Here is a 20,682-nt window from a genome sequence, read left to right on the forward strand (position 1 = left end):
CATCACAGGTAGGGCCTCATCCTCATAGACGCTTTAAGTCGCCTATACGGCATCAACTCGAAATACCTGCACCATGCCTCTTCGGAGGCTACACGCCATTATTATTATTATTATTATTATTATTATTATTATTATTATTATTATTATTATTATTATTATTATTATTATTATTATTATTATTATTATTATTATTATTATACCACAAACATAGATATAGATGTCAGACTTTCGTTTCTGAAAGCATTTATCTGGAACGTGGTATTTGGGTATAGCAGTGAAACATGGAAGACAACTACTGCAGAAAGAAAGGAATAGAGGCCTTTGAAATGTGGTGTTATACTGTAGAAGAACTTTTTAAGGTGAGATGGGTCGATCGGATCACAGATGAACAGGTACTGAACCAAGTAGATGTGAAGAGAACATTCGGTGACATTTTACTCGAAGGAGATATAAGTTGGTGGCCACATTCTGAAACATGCAGCACTTGTTCATTTAGCTTTGGAGGCAGGTGTATGGGATACAAATAGCCGAGGTAGATCAAGTGATCAGTATGACAAACATGTTAGGATGTGCTAGAAATGTACGTTGCCTATGCGATAGCTAGTGCGCATTGTTATGTAGCAGAACCAGAAAATGCTTCTAAATTACTCCCAGGTTGGGTGGAAGTGCATAGGGAAAATGCGTTTAATGAAAATGAAGAAATCGCCACAGAAAGTTGTGGCTCATATACTCCCTTCTCTATCATAACACTGTCCTTCTCTGTCATACCATTCTTCTTTCTTATATGCCCCCTGTGGGTGGGGGATGCAGATGAAGTCTGTCGTAAGAGGCGACTTAAAGGGGCCCCAGGGGCTCTCAACTTGGGAGCGTGGGTTGGTGACCACGGGGCCCTTAGCTGAGTCCTGGCATTGCTTCCACTGACTTGCGCCAGACTCCTCACTTTCATTTATCCTGTCCGACCTCCCTTGGTCAACTCTTGTTCTTTTCTGACCCCGACGGCATTAAAGCATTCGAGGCCTAAAGAGTCTTTCATTTTCACGCCCTTCGTGGCCGTTGTCTTTCTCTGTCTAGTACTTCATGTTTCGAAATGTCGGATCACTTATTTTTCCGTTTTCTCTCGATCTCTACCCTCTGTGGGCGGGAGACGCAGACGAAGAATACACCCACGGTATCCTCTGCCTGTCGTAAGAGGTGACTAAAAGGGGCGACTAAGGGATGATGACATTAGAACCATGAGATTACTTGTGATTCGTACCATTACGTGTGGAACACCATGGGCCGACGTTACTTGCGACTACTACCACCTTGCGAGGGTCTACGTTATATAGCAGCAGTACCATTCTGTGAGGAACATTATGGGTTTGAGTGTTGCTTGTGAAAGAGATCGTCATGTGTATTCCACTGGTCCGTTCCACTGTGTTCAGTATGGTCTGCGTTACCTATGAGAAGTACCACTTTATGTACAACACCATGGGTTTACGTTGCCTGCGGTTAGTAATCTTACTACTATGTGAGAAACACCACGGGAATAGCGGTGCCCGTGATTAGTACCACTATTTGAGGAAAACCATTGGTCTGCGTTGCCAGAGAGAAGTGTTATTATGTGAGGAACACGATGGGATTGTGTTGCCTGTGGGCGTTACCATAATGTGTGATGCGCCTGGATCTGCATTGTCTATGATTAGTTCCACTATGTGAGCGGCCCCATGAGTATACGTGACCTGTGATTGGTTCCACCAAGTGAGGAACACCACGGGAATACCGGCGCCCGTGATTAGTACACCTAGGTGAGGAGCACCATGGGTCTGCGTTGCTTGTGAGTGGTGCCCTTATGTGAGGAACACCATGGTTCTGTTTTACTAGTGATTAGTACCACTGTGAGGGGCCGGTAACCTGGATTTTGGACCCCTTTAGATAATAATCATCATCCCAGTAATTAAGACATTGTGAATTGGATTCACTGATTATTTTTGTTTCACGATCATTTTCTCATCACCATTCGTTTTAGATTCTAGTCAGTGGATACATTTCGAAGTTTTAATTTCCATTTCGTTACACCTCGTACCATTAGGGGCCGATGACCTAACTGTTAGGCCCCTTTAAACAACAAACATCTTCATCATTATTGTTCCGTAAATTAACTCTGGTTAACCATAAGAAGGTGCGGCCCCCATAGGATCTGGACTATGTAAGGATGGAAACAACCCAGAGGGCAAAATAGTGATACCGGCAGGATAACCGTATAACAAAATTTATTAAGCAAGGAAAACAAACATCGAAAAGAATAGGAAAAATGTTAAATGTTTCAAAAACTAACATCCCTGAGGTTTACATTGACACGTGGCTCGTACAATTCACAGGGAACCAGCCCTGTTCACCATATAACATACAGTGGACTCGAAAACAATAAATAACTTTGTTTACATGTATCATCAATAATACGCCACTTCTAGTGATTGAAGAAGGGGGAGGACAAGGTACCCCTAGCGACCATTCAATAGTTTCAAATGTTTCTTAAAAGAGCAAATGCTCTGCCCCACATCATTTCTTACACCTACCAAGGAGGTACAAACTTTCGAAAACATGCTCTAAACTGCAGGAATCAGAACCCATGGTTCACCGAGAACTTGCTAATATACACTTGCTAGGTTTTAAACAACTTGGCCTTTAAAATGCCTTAAACCAATCCTTAACGCCCATCAAGGGGCTTAGAAGAAAAGAAATGTCCTCCCATCATCCACAAGTTCAATGAAGAGTCAGACGTTTACCTCCCATACCCCAAGCGGTCCTGGGTTCGACGGAGCCGTGTGGTGCTCGAGATAGAGAGCCAGGCACGAAGTGAACAACTGCTCACAGCGAGTCCGCCCGACCTCGCCAAGCGAGGCGATCGCGCAAGGCGACTCGCGCAGGCGGCGTAAGAGAGCACGGCGCATCCGCAGGGGTAAGGGAGGGAAGCAAGGGAAGAAAGCATAGGGCAGATCGCTCCTAGGGCGGAAAGCTCTTTTACTCTAGGGCCATAGTTTTAGGAAGATAATTTCATTTTGCCCAAGGGCATTACACAAGGGGACAAATACCATAGTTATACATAAAATAATCAGCAAACATTAAAATAGACATAATAAATAGAATAAATTGAGAGGGGAAATCAAATTCATGGCACAATTATCATCTTTCTTATATTCACACTATCATTCACTCTCGAAAGTTTACTGGATCAGCGGAACAAAATCAGGGTTCGTCTCTGTTTAGTTAACACTTGAAAGAGGTATGGCATGAAGGCGGCGTGGGCAATAGCCGATTAATTTCTAAGAAAACTGTTCTCACTGTCACTAGTTGTTACAATGTTAGCAGACTGCTCCGCTGTGGTGCAGATCTTTGTTTAGTCGTGAAAACAGATGTTATTGTGAACATGTTTCATACTTGAGCTTGTAACAGTAACAGCCTAAAACGCGCGTTTTATAATGGTGGAAAACAGAGTTAGTGTTCTACTGGAAACTAACTTTTCAAGAATACAATCACAAAAAATAACTTGAAATCAAGGCTTTCGGGAGGTAGCGACACCATAGACTCAACATTTATGGCTAACGTGAATGCTTATTGTATCGTTATGGGTTGATTAGGCCTATGTGTTTGTTTTATCACAATGCTGTAATATCAGTGGCAAAAATGCTATATTAATGTTGTATATTTTAAAATTGAATATGTCAAACTCCTATAACGAAACTTTAGGAGCCGCTACTGCTGTGAAGTTCTTCAAAGGAAACAAAAGTAGCGAGAAGTTAAGTAGGAGGAGCAAGTAAATGATTTTAAATGTATACAGTAGAGTAAGGGATAACGGCCGTGAGTAAATAGTAGTCCGCCTCTGTGGTGTAGTGGTTAGCGTGATTAGCTGCCACCCCCGGAGGCCCGGGTTCGATTTCCGGCTCTGCCACGAAATTTGAAAAGTGGTACGAGGGCTGGAACGGGGTCCACTCAGCCTCGGGAGGTCAACTGAGTAGAGGTGGGTTCGATTCCCACCTCAGCCATCCTGGAAGTGGTTTTCCGTGGTTTCCCACTTCTCATCCAGGCGAATGCCGGGATGGTACCTAACTTAAGGCCACGGCCGCTTCCTTCCCTCTTCCTTGCCTATCCCTTCCAATCTTCCCATCCCTCCACAAGGCCCCTGTTCAGCATAGCAGGTGAGGCCGCCTGGGCGAGGTACTGGTCATACTCCCCACCTGTATCCCCCGACCAAGAGTCTGAAGCTCCAGGACACTGCCCTTGAGGCGGTAGAGGTGGGATCCCTCGCTAAGTCCGAGGGAAAAACCGAACCTGGAGGGTAAACAGATGATGATGATGATGATGATGAGTAAATAGTAGATGAAGTAGTAAATACAACCGCATGTCTGTGTACTGTTCAATTCATTTGCCAATTTTTCTCTGTCGGAACCTCATTCGATTTGTTCTGGGTTATTTCCGACAAAAGAGTAACGTTACAAAAATGTTTCAAAGTTTGGGCTGGGAAGAATTGGGAGAAAGAAGACGAGCTACTTGACTAAGTGATATGTTCCGAGCTGTGAGCGGATAGATGGCGTGGTATGACATTAGTAGACGAATAAGCTTGAGTGGCGTCTTTGAAGCCGGCCCCGTGGTGTAGGGGTAGCGTGCCTATCTCTTATCCGGAGGCCTCGGGCTCGATTCTCGGCTAGGTCAGGAATTTTTACCTGGACCTGAGGGCTGGTTCGAGGTCCACTCAGCCTACGTGATTAGAATTGAGGAGCTATCTGACGGTGAGATAGCGAATCCGGTCTAGAATGCCAAGAATAACGGTCGAGAGGATTCGTCGTGCTGATCACACGACACCTCGTAATATGCAGGCCTTCAGGCTGAGCAGCGGTTGCTTGGGAAGCCAAGGCCCTTCAAGGACTGTATGCCATGGGGTTTGTTTTGTTTGGTTGTTGGCGTCTTTAAAAGTGGGAAAGATCACAATATGAAGATAAAGTTGGAATTCAAGAGGACAAATTGGGGCAAATATTAATTTATGGGAAGGGGAGTTAGGGATTTAAATAACTTACCAAGGGAGATGTTCAATAAATTTCCAATTTCTTTGAAATCATTTAAGAAAAGGCTAGGAAAACAACAGGTAGGGAATCTGCCACTTGGGCGACTGCCCTAAATGCAGATAAGTATTGATTGATTGATTGATTGATTGATTGATTGATTGATTGATTGATTGATAAACCCACGAGTTTCTACAAACATCGCTTATAAGATCAGGGTACTGTGAAACAAGAATTCTCTTCCCTTGTGACGCTGGTCGATTTTTTACTAAATATTTCATTTCTCATAAATTTTGAATTCAGCGCAGAGAAACTGGGGAGGGGAAAGTAGAACACCCGTGTACCTTACGACTTGACGTAGTTCCGTGTATAATCGTGGTACCCAAGAATGTCAGTCAGTATCGCGTGATTGTTTGGTGTGAGCGAACTGCAAGTCGTATGCGGCAGTACAGTAGGTTCATGCCTTCAGGACACTAAATTGGAGGTATTCAGTATTGTTTCTTGTGTGCATTGTTCGGTGAGTCAAAATCAGAAATGAGATGCATACACGTTTTTGTTACAATTGTACATTTTATAGCATTTTTAAAAGATATTGTCTGTACCTTGGTGTAAACTTGGTAGATAAATTAGTAAATCATACGAACTGCACCTTAGTAAGCTTTAAAATGAGAATTCTGTTTCGATATCTTGTTTCTCATCTGTAGTGATGGGCAGTTTGAGAAGGGATCTCGAGATTTCTCGAGAGTAGCGCAAGTAGTGTTTCTCGCGAGAAATGTCGAGAGTGTTGTCCGTGCATTTTGTGGCGAGAAGCGTGTCGTAGGCCTACACATAGACGGAGCTGAATGTTACTTGTGCCGAGTATGCGAATTGCCAACCACGGACCTTCTCCATTCCGTAAATACGAATACGTGTCAACAAGCGACTAGGGTGTTTATTTCTTTCATTTCTACCGAGGTGTATTTGGACGCAGCATAATATAATGATAAAGGATATTGATTCTGGCATTGTATGCAGCGGTAGGTACACAAATAAATAGGCTAAGTACAGAAACTGTACATCGTTATCATTCATAATTTATCAGACCTCACATCCCAGTGCTTGTGTTTACCGACATTATCGTGACGACGGAAATATATTTTTTTTTTGCTAGGGGCTTTACGTCGCACCGACACAGATAGGTCTTATGGCGACGATGGGATAGGAAAGGCCTAGGAGTTGGAAGGAAGCGGCCGTGGCCTTAATTAAGGTACAGCCCCAGCATTTGCCTGGTGTGAAAATGGGAAACCACGGAAAACCATCTTCAGGGCTGCCGATAGTGGGATTCGAACCTACTATCTCCCGGATGCGAGCTCACAGCCGCGCGCCTCTACGCGCACGGCCAACTCGCCCGGTACGACGGAAATAATTCCTTACAATGTTATAGATAATTCGCGCGTATAATTGGATGTTTCGGCATATGACGATGCAATGAGTAATTGTGTCTAATTGTATGCGACAACTTTAAGACGATGTCCGAAATTCAATGTAAGTCGTGGAAATGCGATTATTTTGAAGAGATGCCACATAGTACAGCCCACTGTGTTGTTTGTTCAAAAGAAGTGAAATACGTCAGGATAAGTAATTCTGGCGTAGTGGTTAGCGTGATTAGCTGCTTCCCCCGGAGGCCTGGCTTCGATTCCCGGTTCTGCTACGAAATTTGAAAAGTGGTACGACCGCTGAAACGGGTTCCACTCAGCCTCGGGAGGTCAACTGAATAGAGGGGGGGGGGTTTGATTCCCACCTCAGCCATCCTCGAAGTGGTTTTCCGTGGTTTCCCACTTCTCCAGGCAAATGCCGCGGCTGTTTCCTTCCCTCTGCCTTGTCTATTCCTTCCAATCTTCCCATCCCTCCACAAGGCCTCTGTTCAGCATAGCAGGTGAGGCCGCCTAGGCGAGGTAGTTGTCCTCCTCCCCAGTTGTATCTCCAACCCAAGTCTCACTCTCCAGGACACTGCCCTTGAGGCGGTAGAGGTGGGTTCCATCGCTGAGTCTGAGTGAAAAACCAACGCTGGAGGGTAAACAGATTAAGAAAGAAAAGAAAGAAGAAATAATTCTGGGATGATCCGGCACTTAAAACACATACCATCGCTGAAGGGAATCATCACAGAGAACACATCGGCCCGGCCCGCATCACTAGAAACTACCCTATCTACAACTATTGGGAGGCATCTCATCTACAGTTGTTAATAATACAGGGTTATTCAGTTAAGATGTCCCCCTCAAATAATTAGTGAATCATTTAAGATACTACCATTCTGTTTTCACTTTCGTTAAGGGTATTAAAGGGCTCATAGTTCAACATGCAATACTTTTCCAGGCTTTTGACCGAATATATCGGCAGACACGATTCCATATGAGAAAGTTATTTCACGCAGTAACTGCTGATGATATACTATCAAGTTTAAGTCTGTTGTACACGATCAAATTTTTGTCAAATTCAAGACTTTACAAGTTTACTTATCAGATCACTTGCAATCCTTTGGGAAGTCTTGAAAAGTCTTCAAAAGTCGTGAACGTGAATTAGAACATGTTCTAATCGATCAAAGAATCGCCAAGTCTTTGACAGAATTGACCAATGGCATTCGAGTATTAACGGTGCGTGCTAGGCTGCTAGACACGTTGGGATTGCGGGGATCGAGATCAAAACAACAAAAACTGCTTCGTTTTCTTGACCGATAGATGTTGCATGTGTATTTTGTTAAGTATGAGCCACGTCCCTGTCTATATTCACTGGCCTCCGTAGAGTACCGCAAATAAATGAATAAAACGGCAGCGTACGACGAGAGTACAAGAAAATATCTCAAGGAAGTGGTCAGTTGACATGTTATTACCGTACGGTAACCTACAGTATAAGTAAACACTATCAGCAGTGTTCGACTTATGACGATATTCACATATTATTTATGGTTATTATTATTTTCTTGTAATAAGATACGACATTCCGTTGCATGCTATAATTTTTTTTCAATTAATGCGAGTAAATGAAAAATATAACAACCTCTTCAAATGATTTTATGGGCCGGGTTGAGTGGCTCAGACGGTTAAGGCGCTGGCCTTCTGACTCCAACTTGGCAGGTTCGATCCTGGCTCAGTCCGGTGGTACTTGAAGGTGCTCAAATACGTCAGCCTCGTGTCGGTAGATTTACTGGCACGTAAAAGAACTCCTGCGGGACTAAATTCCGGCACCTCGACGTCTCCGAAAACCGTAAAAGAGTAGGCTAGTTAGTGGGACGTAAAACAAATAACATTATTATTATTATTATTATTATTATTATTATTATTTCGTATGGCTATTTCTAGCCGAGTGCAGCCCTTGTAAGGCAGACCCTACGACGAGGGTGGGCGGCATCTGCCATGTGTAGGTAACTGCGTGTAATTGTGGTGGAGGAAAGTGTCGTGTGTGGTATGTGAGTTGCAGGGATGTTGGAGACAGCACAAACACCCAGCCCCCTGGCCACTGGAATTAACCAATGAATGTTAAAATCCCCGACCCGGCCGGGAATCGAACCCGGGACCCTCTGAACCGAAGGCCAGTACGCTGACCATTCAGCCAACGAGTCGTGTTACCTGCGTAACAATTTTTCCCCCTTGGGAAATATTTTTGAACTAGCCTAATGGCTGTGGAAAAACTGTGTTCTTAGAAGGGGTTCGCCTCTTCGTTATTTCTTCTTTTCAAAGCTTATAACTGACTGTATGCACGTCCTATCGGTGCCTGACTGTATTCTCCTGCACTCTAGTGGCGTAGGTATGTACTACCTCGCGAGCTACGTTACCACTCAGGCGCTTGCCCTCTGCGCACATGTGATCGTTGGGGCCGGCACTGCGGAATCTCGGGAAGTCGCCATTGCTGTTTGGTGAGAAGGAAGAGATGGACGTGTGTGGCTTCTCTCTCCCTAAGGAGATAATTTCACCGAAAATGTTCGAGCCTGGCTAAGGTTACATACGCGGGGCTTTTGCCCTGGGGATTTCTGCAAGTTTTCTGGTTTATTTTTCCTCGTCTGGAATTTGCATGTTATGTTTTTTTTTAGTAAGTAAGTAGCTTATGCTACCGAAGCTGTCCTCACAACTTTCATCTGGAAGAAACTGTAAGTGTTGTTACAACTAAACCTTTACTGATTTTTTGTGAAAGACCTGAAAATTTTCCTATGTGCAGAAAGTGCGCGCGGCACCATGTAACTGGCGTCATCTAAAAAACTAAGTCTTGCCTTGTGGAATTTTAAATTTTCGGCTTGTTAATTTGAAATTATAGCATGTGTAATTATGTCTGTTAAATTGGGGCTTGGGTACTGTGTGAAAGTAAGTTTCGGATTCTTCAAAAATGTAATTGGGTAACCTAGCGTTTATTAATGACTTTTCTAGGCCTAAAAGTTTTGTGCTAAAAAGCTATTATTTAACCTGAATAATTTAACAAGCGAGTCGCTTCAGGGATGTGGGTGTTACGTGTACAGTATGTCCCGGTTTTCTTTTCTTTTTTCTCGCTTCTCTGGTTAATTTTATTTTAATTTAACTTAGTTTTATTCTTCCCTTTTGGGTTTTGGGTTATTTTCTGCGTCAGTTTTCTTCGTCCTTTGTTAGTTTTCGCCTATTGTTGTTTGCGGCCTGTGATTGGCCCCTTCCCTTGACCGATTGTTGGTCGTTGCCATGGGAATGCTAATGTTGTTGATGTTGTTGTGATGGGATTGATGATTTGTATTTGATGTGCCGATGATGAATTCTACCTTCTCCGCGGATTTCCTTGGTCCATTTAATTTTTCTTTGAGTTTTTAATTTTACCTTCCGCTCATTTCTCCTCCCGGTGTTTCGGTGCTTATTATTATTATTATTATTATTATTATTATTTTAATTTCTTGAAAAAGTGCACGTAATACCTACCCATCTTTGAAGGGGGTCGTTTGACACATCCTAAAAAGGGGTTTTCTGTATCAATATCAAATACCTTTTCTGTCAAGGTTGTTTCTCACGGTTGAAAGGATGTTTAAAAAAGAAAAACTTTTGTACTGTACAAAGAAAACCTTTGGTTGTAAGAAAAATTGAGAGTTGAGGAGCGGTTTCATAAATCTACTTTATCTTGCTAAGTCTTTCAAGAACTAAATAATTATTTTCTTTATAAACGGTCGACCGTAGGGTTTTGATTTGAGTTTAAATATTTTTAAATTTTTAATTTTATTATTTTCCAGCGAGGTTATTCCTTCCTATTTGTTTATCACTTAATTATCCTGATTAAATATCTTGTTCCCCAAGGTGTTGGTGTTTTTCTTTAAAAGGGGTGATAATTTGATATGACCAGGTGTATTTTATCCGCTCCTTTGGGGGCCCCGTTTTATTTTCTCATGGTAAGTGCCTTTTTCTTTCTTTAATTTGTCTTGTCTAGCACGTTTCCACGTATCTGAACCGTGCCTCTGGTACACGGTCAGACCCTTGGTGCTGTCACTTGGGGTAATTATGCCTTTTATTGCTCTAAGTGTTACAGTTCGTGGTAGCAGAGCGTGGTTAATTGATTTGTGTGCCTCTTACTTGGATCTACCTGTAGGTCTGTTGCATCCTCATTAAATTTATTTTGGCACTGTGTACTATACGCTTTATCTCCCTTTCATTAATCTTTTCTATTTTGTTTGTGCCAACCACCTGAGTTTTTTTTGCATTGTCACTTTAAAAAACCTGGTCATCGGGGAACTTTAAATTATTTGAGGTTTCAAAGAGTGTAAAAAACTGAAACTTGTAAAGTATCTTACTGTGAAAGGAACGCTTTTATTTGGATTAATTATTTTTGATTTATTGTTTCATGTACATCAACTATGGCGAGGGCTGTGCTGTTCCCATTCCAACTCAGGAAATCAGAGCTAGTTTATGAGCTCACTATCAGGGGTATCAATCCTGCTAATACTGTTGCCGAGTGCGCTGCTTTGCTGACATCGCATGTCCAGGTTCCTATTAATCTTGATTCTGTAAAGATGTGCTGCAACTTTGGTGAGTCCTTAAATTTAATTACTGACTGCCTCACTGAGATAGAGGTTGTCAGACAAGAATTCATTGAAACTTCCCCCACTAAGGGGCAGATTAACAGACTTAAGGCTAGGGTGTGGCATTATTTAGGCCGCATCCAAGATTTGATTACTATGTGTCCGCAACCTAGTCTGGTTTCTGAAAGCACTAAGCTGTTAACAATTGCTTCTAGCATTTCTGCTGAACTAGATATTATGCTAGCAAGTAAGGATATGGAGAATTTATCAGTTGTTGAGAGGGAAACCTCATTGCCTTCTAGTCATGCTGATGCCTCACTTAATAATCAAGCTTCACGTTGTGCTGCCTCCCCAGTTCTTGAAAATTTGTTAGCCCGTTTAAATTGTGCTCCCTCTCACTCTTCACTGAAGGATCTTTTCAACGGAGTTAAACATTTCTCCGTCAATTCTATTGAAGAAAGTACCAGGTTTCTGAGGTTCCTGGTAGAAATGACAGAGTCAGGTAGCGTGTATTCTGTTGATGACTTGGGAATTTTCCGAGCCCTATTCTCTCATTGTGAGGGAATTTTGAAACGTGAAATTTCTGAAGCAATTTCAAATAATTTAACCATTATGGAATTTCATGAACTCGTATTGTCTAAATTTATTCCTTCATTGGCATTGCAGAGTTTGATTCCTCAGTATTGCTTTCGGACTCAATTGCTCCATGAAAACCTTTTGAACTATGTACTAGACTTGCAGTTTTATTGCAAGGTATTTAGAATTTCGGTGCCAGAAGAGGAAATGGTGGCCCGTATTTTGAAAGGTATTTCCCCTGCCTATCGTTCATACCTCTCCCTCACAAAGAGTCCGACTAATTTTCTTGAATTGGAAGCTGCGTGTACCTTTGCTGAAGATGTAAAGCACGGAGATGCTGCAAGACCTATCTGCCACCCTCCTCCTACTGTGAACCCTGTTTTGCCTCAAACTAGGGATAGTGGGTCTTCTAAACAATGTTATAATTGCGGGTCACGTGATCACCTTAGGAATACTTGCCCCTCAGTCAAGCGTGGCTCTGGTCCTTGTTGTTATTTGTGTGGCTCTAGGCAGCACCTTAAAAAGAATTGCCCTACTTCGTTCCGAAAACGCAGTCAATGACTAAGGCCTAATGGTAATTCTGGTGAATCGCTTGCGCCAGAATTTTTCGTGGATTCTGAAAAGGTTATTTGCCCGCGGGCATGCAATAAGATTTCTGCTTGGGTTGAGTCTAAAAGTACCTTCGCGAAAGTGGAACTGAATAATGAACCCATTGTTGCTCTTATGGACTCGGGTAGCGTCGTCACCTTAATTGATGCTAATTGGTATGATGAAATGAGGTCCCCTTGTAAACTGCCTGAGTTGAAGAAGGTCTATGTTGCATGTGTTACGGCTAATAAGCATAATATGAAAATTTTAGGGTCCGTTGATGTGAAATTGCGTATTGGTAATTTTACTTGGAAGGTTCTTTGATTGGTCTCCGTGGGTTATTATGTAATTATTCTGGTCTTGTATGAATTTAATCATGTGATATTTTTCTCCCTTTTCTCGTGTGCTGTATTTATTTTGAGGAGTTTTGGTGTTGCTTGTCGTTCTTAACTTCTTTTCCTGCCAACCATGGTTGCTTAGTTGGGTGAGAATTTTTACCACGTGTTTAAGCTTTGGTACCTTATCTGCTGCGTTCACGCCTCCGGTGATTCTTGGCATGACCATGTAGTACTTTCTAGCGTGTACTTGTTCTAAACATTGTATTTTGAAAAGGTAATTGCGGTTTGCGAGAAATCTGTGTACTTTCTCTTGCTCTATTGGCACCCGATTTCTTAATTGTTAATATCTAACTACTCTTTGGGTCTGGGTGCAGGTCTCTCCGTCTATCATAATTCAATTATATCCGGATCATTTGCGTTTGCAAAATTTCGATAATAAATTTATTTATTGGCTCTTGTACTGCTGTTGCCTTGGTTTGGTACTCATTTGGAAAATTCTGGGCAATTTCTGCTCTGTGCGTTGTTGTTAATCCGGTAGGAAATTTGTTAGTCTCCTAACCCCTATTTATCTTGCCCTGTCTTTGTCTTTGGTCCTAGTTCTTGTTATCTGTTTCCTTGCGGGTAATACTTCGGTTATCTATTCCTATTGTGGTTTGTTAGGTGTGCTTTGTTGAAACGAATTAGCTTTTGGTTTCCTTGTTGGTGTAAGTTGACTGGGATCTGGACATACCCGGTATTATGGTCCTGTTGGTTATGTTTTGGATTGGATGTGGGTAATGGCAATAGCGGAACTCTGTCAATTGGAATCGGTGGTGGTTGGTTGTTTGTCTCTACGGCATGGACTTCTCAGTCTTCACTGCCTTCTATCTCCAATTTCTGGTGACACGATTCCCTAGGTTGCGAGTGCTCTGATGTCCTTCTCTGGGGCATTTCTGTTATCTGTTCTGAATTCCCGGTTTACTGAGTTATCCTTTCCTAGTCATTCTTGTACCGTTGGTTTTCAAAAAAATACCCTGCCCCGGCTAACCTATTTTGGGTAAATTTTTCTTTGGGTTTTCCTTCCTGGTTGTGGCAGTTAACTAGGTGGTTTCTTAATGTATTTCTGCTTGCAAGTGGTATTAATTCTAACCTCTTCTGAAGTCTTTACTTCCCTGGTTTTAGTCTCTAATGTGGTGTATTATTCTTGTAGTATGTTATTTAAACGAGTTGTAGCTCCATGTCGTCCTGCCCAGTCTATTTGTTATTGTGGTGTTTTGCATGTGTTGCACTAATGGATCCTGAACCTGAGGAGTGCGGTCTCCTTTCGTGCCTTGTAGGTTTTGGTTTCGGTCCTGTCTTAGTAATGTTGTAAACGGTACCGTGGTTTGGTTTTAGGTTTGCCTTGTGAGGTAGAATGACGGCTTCACGACATGTTGTTGAGGGTAGTTGCTGTTTTCCTCCCTTTTAGCTAACGCATGTCCGTTGTGGTCCATTTTGTTGTATTGTTGTCGTGTAGTATTGGTTACTTATTATGGCGCTTCGGTATGGGCGGTGTTGCCTTTTATTTACCCTGTGTCCCGGTAGATTGGGAAATAAACCCTGGCATGGATTTGCTACTCTCTGTAGGTGTGTCTTATCTGCTTGCATATAATGTGTGATTTCTGTACGACCTGGTCTATTTTTAATTTTAATTCTCTGCATACCCTAGTAATCTGACGTCATCATGCAATTATCCTATACTATAATGTTCTTCTCGAAATAACCTGCCAGCCTATTGGTCCTTTTCCTTCTGAAGTGTTTGAAAACCTTGGCTATCGTTCATCATCTTGTCGTCCTACGGTGCTCCAGTTGAGTATGGGATCAGCTGGCGCTTCATAGGCGGCACTGAAACCTTCCCACTATCTGGTGATGTGTTTGGTTGGTGGTGTTTCTTATTTCTCTGTTATTTGGAGTGTTTTCTAGTTTCCTGGTTCGTGACCTACCTTTCATATCTTATTTCCCTCGTACTATTGTTGGCGAGCTACCTGTGACTGGGTGGCCGCAGCGTGAGTCTCGGATATCACCTTGTTCTAGTCTGGATTTGTCCGAGGTTTCTGGTGGATAGCCGGTAGGGAATCTTGTCAGATCTGTGCTCCCATATTCAAAGGCGTTGGCTTGATTGAGGTGCTTTATTGAACCTTTTAATTGATTGAGTCGCCCTTGGTTAAGGTATATTTTTGTATGTGCAGTAAAATTGTGAGAAATGTGTTTTTAGATTGGGTAACACTCCTATTTCCTTTCGGCCAATTTCTGTCCCGTTTCATCATGGTGTTAAAGATTGTGTTTCATAACCTCTGCTACCCTCCTATTACTCTTTGCTTGGTGTTGTTTTGGCTCGTTGCTGATGACCAACTATACGCGTACCCTCCATCTGAAAGATCTTGAAGTCTCCAACCGCAGCCTGTACATTCATCTTGTCTTGAGTAATTATTTACTGTAACCCATGTATTTTGATTCTTACCTAGTATCCTATTTCTGGGAGTTTCTCTTAATGGTAATAAAGAAAATAAGGGGTAAACTATATCCAAATCCTGTTTCTTGTTTAGTTGGGTTTTGCATGGGATGTATACGTGGAATTAAAATTGATTTATTGCTAAATTTATTTCTTGTCCTTGGGCATGTACTTAAAGGGTTTAGTCTTGTTAATTGGCTCACTGATTGGTGGTTCTATTCCGTTTTAAATTTAATTTAAGGGAGGTTGTAAGCTTAATTAACTTGTAGTTCAGTGTAACGTTTTTCAACATCCTTTTCCTTGGTCTGGGTCTTGGTTTCGTTATATTATGTATGGACGGGAGTTTCTCTTAGCTTTTCTGTTATTGCAATTACTCAGCACCCTTGAGTTGGTGCTTGTCTGTAAGTTTTTGGGCTATGTAACGTTTGCCTCCTGGTTTCTGTTTGTCTATGGTGACGTTATTGTGTAGCCATCCTGGTAGGATTGGTTGTATGCATTGAATGGTGTTTTGTGGAGATAACTATCTTGGTTTCCTAGGTTATTGTTTTCCTTGTGTATTGAATATTGTATCCTTGCCTATATATTTTTGTTGGCATGATACCTTAAATGTAATGTAATTTCGTTTTTGGGTATGGATTGTTTAAATAATTATCGTATTCTGTTTCTGTGCCATACCGTAATCTTAAGTCATGTTAATCTAGTTTAAGGTTAGGTTAAGTATTTTCCGGTTGGACCTTGTGATTGTGTTTTACGCTCACCAATGTTGTTTCTCTCTCTTCCCTTCCCTTTCTGGGCGTTTTTCCTTTTTGGGGTTGTCGTTACCATCCAACCCTAAGGGTGGAAACCAAATGAAGGCGTTTCTTATCTAACGCAAGTCCTATAATATTACAAGGTTAACAAACATGTAGTAATTTAAGTCTAGGTATGTGATCTGGTGCAGTTAAGACCTAGGTCTAATGTTCTGAAAGCGAATAGTTATGAACTTTACCTAAAGGTGTGTATGTACCACAAGGTAGCGTAACCTCCGATCAGATGACGCATACGAACTTGCGGAAGATAATAGTTCGCATTAAAGTTTAGCAAGAAATCTAGAGAATAAGTGTTCCCTGTGATCTGGACCATTAATAATTTGCCTGCGACTTGGGTGTTGCACAGTTTGGTGCATGGAACTTCAATATTATTGAAAGTGGCTAGACATTTGGTGTCGTGTAAGTGAACTGTACTGTTTCTTTAATTTAAATCACATGTGTTTGGGTTCTTAGTGACTGTTGGACTCGTTCTGCTGGTGGTGCATAAACTGAGGCTGGCGATTGGTGGTCATTTTCATATTCGGACTATTCTACCAAAAACTTTGTTTGCTTCAAGACCACCGCCTTATGATGGTAAACATGTGCTGGACATGTCAAGTTTCGGGGAGGGAGACTGTTACCTGCGTAACAATTTTTCCCCCTTGGGAAATATTTTTGAACTAGCCTAATGGCTGTGGAAAAACTGTGTTCTTAGAAGGGGTTCGCCTCTTCGTTATTTCTTCTTTTCAAAGCTTATAACTGACTGTATGCACGTCCTATCGGTGCCTGACTGTATTCTCCTGCACTCTAGTGGCGTAGGTATGTACTACCTCGCGAGCTACGTTACCACTCAGGCGCTTGCCCTCTGCGCACATGTGATCGTTGGGGCCGGCACTGCGGAATCTCGGGAAGTCGCCATTGCTGTTTGGTGAGAAGGAAGAGATGGACGTGTGTGGCTTCTCTCTCCCTAAGGAGATAATTTCACCGAAAATGTTCGAGCCTGGCTAAGGTTACATACGCGGGGCTTTTGCCCTGGGGATTTCTGCAAGTTTTCTGGTTTATTTTTCCTCGTCTGGAATTTGCATGTTATGTTTTTTTTAGTAAGTAAGTAGCTTATGCTACCGAAGCTGTCCTCACAACTTTCATCTGGAAGAAACTGTAAGTGTTGTTACAACTAAACCTTTACTGATTTTTGGTGAAAGACCTGAAAATTTTCCTATGTGCAGAAAGTGCGCGCGGCACCATGTAACTGGCGTCATCTAAAAAACTAAGTCTTGCCTTGTGGAATTTTAAATTTTCGGCTTGTTAATTTGAAATTATAGCATGTGTAATTATGTCTGTTAAATTGGGGCTTGGGTACTGTGTGAAAGTAAGTTTTGGATTCTTCAAAAATGTAATTGGGTAACCTAGCGTTTATTAATGACTTTTCTAGGCCTAAAAGTTTTGTGCTAAAAGCTATTATTTAACCTGAATAATTTAACAAGCGAGTCGCTTCAGGGATGTGGGTGTTACGTGTACAGTATGTCCCGGTTTTCTTTTCTTTTTTCTCGCTTCTCTGGTTAATTTTATTTTAATTTAACTTAGTTTTATTCTTCCCTTTTGGGTTTTGGGTTATTTTCTGCGTCAGTTTTCTTCGTCCTTTGTTAGTTTTCGCCTATTGTTGTTTGCGGCCTGTGATTGGCCCCTTCCCTTGACCGATTGTTGGTCGTTGCCATGGGAATGCTAATGTTGTTGTTGTTGTTGTTGTGATGGGATTGATGATTTGTATTTGATGTGCCGATGATGAATTCTACCTTCTCCGCGGATTTCCTTGGTCCATTTAATTTTTCTTTGAGTTTTTAATTTTACCTTCTGCTCATTTTTCCTCCCGGTGTTTCGGTGCTTATTATTATTATTATTATTATTATTATTATTATTATTATTATTATTATTATTATTATTATTATTATTATTATTATTATTTTAATTTCTTGAAAAAGTGCACGTAATACCTACCCATCTTTGAAGGGGGTCGTTTGACACATCCTAAAAAGGGGTTTTCTGTATCAATATCAAATACCTTTTCTGTCAAGGTTGTTTCTCACGGTTGAAAGGATGTTTAAAAAAGAAAAACTTTTGTACTGTACAAAGAAAACCTTTGGTTGTAAGAAAAATTGAGAGTTGAGGAGCGGTTTCATAAATCTACTTTATCTTGCTAAGTCTTTCAAGAACTAAATAATTATTTTCTTTATAAACGGTCGACCGTAGGGTTTTGATTTGAGTTTAAATATTTTTAAATTTTTAATTTTATTATTTTCCAGCGAGGTTATTCCTTCCTATTTGTTTATCACTTAATTATCCTGATTAAATATCTTGTTCCCCAAGGTGTTGGTGTTTTTCTTTAAAAGGGGTGATAATTTGATATGACCAGGTGTATTTTATCCGCTCCTTTGGGGGTCCCGTTTTATTTTCTCATGGTAAGTGCCTTTTTCTTTCTTTAATTTGTCTTTGTCTAGCACGTTTCCACGTATCTGAACCGTGCCTCTGGTACACGGTCAGACCCTTGGTGCTGTCACTTGGGGTAATTATGCCTTTTATTGCTCTAAGTGTTACAGTCGGACGTTATTATTATGATTTTATGGGAATAAATTCATTACAAAAATTATTTTAAAGATAATCGCATTAATATTTTCCCCATGTAAAGCATGGTTTATTGCGCGTTTCTCTTCTTTTTAAGAATACATCCCACTGCTGCTTGCTTTACCTCCATATTAAAACAAAATGCTATCAAACTTTGCCAAATCTTTTGAAATCTTATCAAAAACCTTCAGCAATGTTGAACAATCTTTGACAAGATTTGACAATTTTTCTTGTGAAATTTTGAACTGAAAGAGAAATTTGATGGTGCACATTAGGCATTACGTTCGTAGTTACTGAGACGTCACATAAATCGCAGAATAGGTCTCGAGATTCTCGCACTAAAAACCATACGCCATTTCATTTCATTTTACCTACTTTTACGGTTTTAGGACACGCCGAGGTGCCGGAATTTAGTCTCGCAGGAGTTATTTTACGTGCCAGTAAATGTATGAGGCCAACGTAGGCCTTTCTGAGCACACTCAAATACCACCGGACTGAACCAGGATCAAACCTGCCAAGTTGGGGTCAGAAGGGCAGCGCCTCAACCGCCTGAGCCCCTCAGCCCGGCTGTAACAAGTTTAACGGCTGGTTTACATGAGTCGAATAGCCATTCTTGAACAAGTCAGGTGAATTAGGTGTTCGAGTAGTGAGAATTAATACAAGTAGGCGTTTACATTTGCTATTTTTATTCAAGTGACAGGCCCATAGGTGACGTTCTGTTGTGCACACTCTGTGAAAAATGTTACTAGAGGAATTAAGCAAAAAAACAAAGACTTTAGATTAGAGAATGTTTACAACTAAGGGTTACTTGGGTGGCTTCAGCTTTACTTCTTTCTGAGCTCGCGTTGGAGGATTGAAAGGCATACCATTCTTGCATGAATTTGACACCTGCGATTTTTTACCATTTGTTGCAGATAATCACGACACATATACAGCGATCAAAATCTTCAATGAAGGACGCTATACCGGCAAGAGTAAAATTAGAAGTGGAATTATACTTTTTGGCTATGGTAAGGAGTAGATCATTTCTTATGCAGCCAGTCCCTGTTATAAATGGTATGAAAATATCACTCATAGGGTCGGCTGGTGCATGCATTTCAGTGGGCTTGGCAGACTGATATGTGATAGCAACTTCTGGCTCGGCGAGGAAAGCAACGGGAAACTACCTCACTCCTCATTTCCCTAGTATGCCTCTTCAGTGACGCCTAGGCTATTTATGACGGCTGTTGGCGGAACTGTGGAGGATCAAACCAGCCTTCGGGCCGAATACCCAACATACATACAAGGAGTAGATATGGAAGTCACCATAATTATTAATGCTGCAATTTCAAATTTTGTGCTAGACGTATTTGAGTTACTTGTAAAAAGTATATATTTTTTGCTATTTGCTTTACGTCGCACCGACACAGATGGGTCATATGGCGACGATAGGATAGGAAAGTGCTAGGAGTTGGAAGGAAGCGGCCGTGACCTTAATTAAGGTACAACCCCAGCATTTTCCCTTGTGTGAAAATGGGAAACCACGGAAAACCATCTTCAGGGCTGCCGACAGTGGGAATCGAACCCACTACCTCCCGGATGCAAGCTCACAGCCGCATGGCTAACTTGTCCGGTAAACAGTAAATTGATCGACCTACTCGACCCATGTAAATCAACCTTAAGGCTACTTCTTCTCAAGCTAATTCTTGACTGTCAACCTTGCAGAGTATTTACAACAAATCTTCAGATATTCAGATTGTTATTTAAGGATACAAATGCAACGGTCTATTTTAGTGCATAAATCAGGTTTCTAGTTCTACCTGCTAGAAATAAATGTTTTAAAGAATATTTTTAGAAGTAGAAGGAGCTGTATTTTAAAAGGGGGAAAATATAACACAAACAATGCTGAATAATTGTTCTAAAAATGTGTCAAATTTCACTTTGGGAAAATGAAGTGATCATAAACGTGTCAGATGTCTCTCTGTCATATACGGTTGCTATGGTTCATTCCACGTTAAGAAAACAGTATTGCTCTTATGACAACAAGGTTGCCATATCGAACGGCTGTGCGCAACACTATCACGGGGTAATGGCGGCATATACATCTGTGAAATTCAATATTTAACTTCAAGATAACAAGCGGAATGAACTAAGTTGAAATTTTTTTGTATGAAGTAAAGGGAACGGTGAGTTTACAGGGGCTATTTTTGGTTTGTACAGAATCAGAGGTTAACTACGGCACATAAGAAACCTTAGCATTGAAGTGTGAGGTGAACCAGCGGAGAAA

The 20,682-nt window shown here is 41.3% G+C and overlaps 1 protein-coding gene across 1 annotated transcript in view; it reads right to left on the minus strand.

The window, feature by feature from the left end:
* LOC136879312 (hatching enzyme 1.2-like) overlaps positions 1-20,682 on the minus strand; it is a 78,624-nt gene that overhangs the window by 44,215 nt on the left and 13,727 nt on the right. Inside the window, exon 3 of the mRNA XM_068229055.1 lies at positions 6,731-6,742. Within this exon, the coding sequence (XP_068085156.1) occupies positions 6,731-6,742 (12 nt within the window). The remainder of the gene's footprint in view (positions 1-6,730; positions 6,743-20,682) is intronic.

The sequence above is a fragment of the Anabrus simplex genome, chromosome 8, assembly GCF_040414725.1.
Source record: "Anabrus simplex isolate iqAnaSimp1 chromosome 8, ASM4041472v1, whole genome shotgun sequence".
NCBI classification, from domain to species: Eukaryota; Metazoa; Arthropoda; class Insecta; order Orthoptera; family Tettigoniidae; genus Anabrus; species Anabrus simplex.